The sequence below is a fragment of the Halyomorpha halys genome, unplaced genomic scaffold, assembly GCF_000696795.3.
Source record: "Halyomorpha halys isolate HHAL.00 unplaced genomic scaffold, Hhal_1.1 Scaffold514.1, whole genome shotgun sequence".
Taxonomy (NCBI): Eukaryota; Metazoa; Arthropoda; class Insecta; order Hemiptera; family Pentatomidae; genus Halyomorpha; species Halyomorpha halys.
In genome coordinates, this window is record NW_027108282.1 from 99,509 (window position 1) to 103,883 (window position 4,375).

Below are 4,375 nucleotides of genomic sequence, written 5' to 3' on the forward strand. Positions count from 1 at the left end.
TGTATTTATAAATTTATTATTATTGTAAACAATAAATAAATAAAATAATTAATATTTTTTTTAATAAAAAAAATTAAAAGTGCTTAGGAGGAAGATTTTTTGAAAATTCAGCATTTAGTAGGTATTGTTAGAATATTTCAATGATGATATGATTTATTTGGTATTAATAAACACTAAATTTTAAATGTATTCATTGGGTTTAATCAAAATCATTAGAACTGTTTAGAAGAAAATCGAAAAAAATGTATTTCAAGTTTTTAAAACATTTCGTTTTTGGACTAGGCTTTTCACAGACGCGCAGACCATTTTTCGAAACTTGGTTATTTAGTTATTATGAAAACGTGTATTTCTATTTAATATTCGAATTCGAAGTTTTACACGATCAATACTTTCCCTTAAGATATACTCCATATATAGTTAAGTGAAAGTAAAATTTATGAGGAGACAGTGATGATGGTTGTGGCTGCTACTTCCGTTAAGGTTTTTTTTTCTTTTCCTTTGTCGGCCCAAGACTCCCGTTGGAGTCCTACACTGCTTCCGTTAAGGTTATAGATCTTTCTATTCATAGATGGAACTATAGGTAACTTTAACTATGTTGATATTGTCGAAAGGAGTTGCCAGAAAAATGGTGATACTTTTCCTTAAATTTTTGTTAAAAAAGGTTTAGAATAATTTTTTTTTTTTATTTGTTGAAGGACACAGCCGACTTGCCTCCAAAGGGTCTGGTTATGGAGGTAAGGACTCCATGGCTTTCAGTAATGTGTGATAGCGTGACCTCTGTAGATGGAACCATCGATAACTTTAATTATACTGATATTGACAAAAGGAATTGCAACAAAAATGGTAATTGTGCCAAGTTTGAAACTGTACATCCTGAATATGTGAGATTACCTTTAAGGAATTATTTGCTTTACTATTGGACTAAATTTGTGATAGGACATCTCCAATGCGTTTTTTGTTCAATAAAATTGAACATTTGCGGTCCTATTTATAGAAAAAAAAAAAAAATACGAAACATAATATTTGAAGTGAAAACGATGTATAATTTTTAAAAAATGGTTTACCGACCCTCTATTTATTTACATATTGCTACTAAATTAATTTGATGCGGTATTTCAAATATTATCTTAATTATGTATTTCATAATACTTCTCCTTAAGTGTTTTGTTAAGAACGTGTAAAATAAAATTTGTTTTTAGGGGAACTTTGTTTTATTTATTTGTTGAAGGACACTGCCGACTTGGTTGCAAAAGAACTGGTTTCTGAGGTAAGGACCCCATGGTTTATAGAAAGGTATACTGGTTTATATAAAGCGCTTTTCAACGTTTGTAGAACCAGCCAATATATTAATAAATTCTTAAATATAACATTACAAATTAAACATCCACACAGAACCTCTTATTTGATATTACCTGTATAGGGCATAATACCGTGGGCTGGAACTGATTGTAAAGATTCCGAAAATAGGCATTTTCTAAGAAGCATTGGTCTTGGACTGGGAAGGATATCATGTGCTCGCAGTCATCGGTTGCCCGCCTGGTAGGGCACTTCTTTATATCCACGAAGATCTGCAAATTATTATTGGATGACAGAAACAACCAGAATGTTTTTTTATTGCTTATGGATAATATTTATATAACTCACGAATAAATTGTAGAGCTTCTGAGGTGCAAATATATCTATGTCGAGCTGGAATTCTCCCCGACCTACGTACTTGAAAGTGCCGTTTAGAAAGGCCTTGTCGGGGTCGGAGTTTGCACAAGGTTGCAGTTCATCCAGCCAGATGTACTTCTTCATCTGAAAATTTCCGGTTTTTAGTGATTCCTTAAAATAATCAGATGATTGTTATAATGTATACCTCGTTTCATAAATGATGTTACTACTCGATAAGATTAGAATTATATTATAAAGATTATTTGAGAATAAATTAATTATGAGAGATAGTTGACCGTGGATGATGAATGAGGAGAAGATGGTTGGGGGTGCGGTAAATGAAAAACACAAATAAGTTCGATTAACTTATTTTTATGATTATTTGAGAAATTGCCGTACTAATACCCTTCCAATGGTATGAAGTGAAAGCGCAAAACATTGGGTGTCAAATTTCAATATCCGTTTGGTGCTCTTTTGGTCTTCTCGTACGTTGTCTTGAAATTGACGTAAAAATAATATAGAACATAAATTTCTTCAGAACATAGGAACTTAAACAAAAATATCATTAACCCATAAAATGACAACAATATATTCTTCATAATTTCAAATTAATTACTATAGATTAGTAATGAATAAAAATATTTAAAAAATAAAATATACGAAAATGTTTTGGTGCTTTTTCAGCCACTTGCATGCTCAGATACTAGAATAATCGTGATGTTACAATAACTTTAGTGTTATTGAAATAAATGTAAATAATTCATTTACATTTTTTTCGAAAGTTTTAGTTTATTTTTTAAACTTTTTAGAAATCTTCCAATATTTTTCACTTTCTCAAACTGGGAACGAGTGAATATTTTCCCCTTAATTTTCTCAACAGGGTAACATCGTTGAACCAATAATCAACGGATAGTTTTTCTAATAAAAAGTTTACACAGACAACTTATTCTGTTTATCTAAACATTCACATTTTTAATGGAAATTGAACTTATCTACATGAGATTCTTCCATAATAACTTTTAAAAAATTACTCTTCAATAGGCAGGTAAGTATATTCGCGTGGGATAGAAAACTACAATTGGTGTAACCTTTCTAACGAGCTACGTATATACGTTCATTTCTGAGCCCTGTTTCATAATAAAGGACAAACTAATACTATTAGTGTTGTCGATTTAACTTAATACAATTACACTGACTTGTATAATAGTAACTTGAACTTTAATACTTTTTAACTCCTGTAATATCACAAATAATCCTCCCTATTATGAAATAAAATAAGTATTAGTGTAAATAACACGAAACGTTGTTTCGATACTTGTATATTGAACTAATACTATTAGCTTTCGTTATGAAACAGGGTATGCAGTCACTTGGGTTGTTGGCCAGCTATATATGATATCTCAGTCGTTTAATAATTTTCATTTAAAACTTAGCCGCCAAAGTCACGTATGTATAAATTTCACTATACCGGAATTAATAGTATTTCTGTATGGTTTTTTATCCACTTAACAATGCCGAAAGGCTTGATTGAATGTATATCACTAATAAAAATACATAATCATTCTAAACACAGATAGACGATCAAAAATGATCGGATAACCGTCATCCCCGAAATCGTCGACTATCCTGAATGGATAATCCACCAATTTTATATTGTGTCAGGAATCTTCCTATGAATTATTTAATTATAAATGTACAGTCAATTATAGTGAGTAGGAGTGGCCGATGTACGACATGTTACAATCATCCAAGAAAGGTCGTAATACTAAAAATAATAAGAACGGAAGGCTTCCTGAGTCACTCGCCTCCATAATCCGTGAAAAGGCGCCGGTCTTATCTCACATTTATTTAAAATGGAAAGAGAAAAGTTAGTTAAATCGAGCAACATTTAAAAAGGGCTAAAATTGAAAACTGCATGAAACCGGACCATCGTGGTAGCCTTATTTACCTTTGGTAGTAAATAATCTGTTGACATTACTTACCTTTGCCCTTGCTTCGGCTGAGCTTACTAACTCATTTGCAACGATGAGCAGAATCACAAGGGTTTTGTTCATCGTTGAGCGGTGACTACACACGGAACCCCGTTTTATCTGTCCCTCACTTTTATTATCTAAATTATTTAATCAAGTTATCACCGGAAACATCGGGATCTGATTAACTTTGAACCTGAGGCCTGTGCAATAGAATGTGTATTCAATAAATAAAAGGTAATTTTAACTATTAATATTTAAGGCCGTAGTTTAGAAACCAGGACTTTTTACATATTTAAACTTAAACTTACTCATATTTTATATGCTTGAAAATCGATATATCTTCGAAACTCTTCCGGTATTTTTTAACACTTTCTCGAAATAGGGAAGAGAAAAAATTTTCTCTTAAAAAGACAATATGACTGAATTTGACAATTCAGGAATGTTCTATAAAAATTTATCCTCTTCTGAAAAGTAAAGGTTATTTTTTTAATTGAAATTCTACATAAAAAACTATTGAAGTTTATTTACTCTATCGGATAGGTTTGAAAAATTAAAGTTTTTAATAAACTTTAACTTATCTAGATGCGGTTCTCTAATAATGATTTTTCGATAATTACTTTAGCAAATATATTGGCTTTTGATAGAAAACTGCTCAATTAGCGCAATTCTTATAATGAATAGCATAAGTATTCTTCGGCTGTTAGTCAGCGTTTGATAGAAGTAAATTTTATTCTTTTTCAATCCTTGAT

At 30.9% G+C, this 4,375-nt stretch overlaps 1 protein-coding gene across 2 annotated transcripts in view; it reads right to left on the bottom strand.

The window, feature by feature from the left end:
• Positions 1-3,731, bottom strand: part of LOC106683760 (uncharacterized) — an 11,194-nt gene extending 7,463 nt beyond the window's left edge. For both annotated transcript variants that reach the window (XM_067046638.1, XM_014425436.3), the window contains exons 1-3: positions 3,636-3,731; positions 1,645-1,797; positions 1,413-1,568 (exon numbers count right to left, since the gene is read on the bottom strand). In XM_067046638.1, coding sequence (XP_066902739.1) covers positions 1,413-1,568; positions 1,645-1,797; positions 3,636-3,707 — 381 coding nt within the window. In that variant the 5' untranslated portion in view covers positions 3,708-3,731. The remainder of the gene's footprint in view (positions 1-1,412; positions 1,569-1,644; positions 1,798-3,635) is intronic.
• Positions 3,732-4,375: the final 644 nt, after the last annotated feature.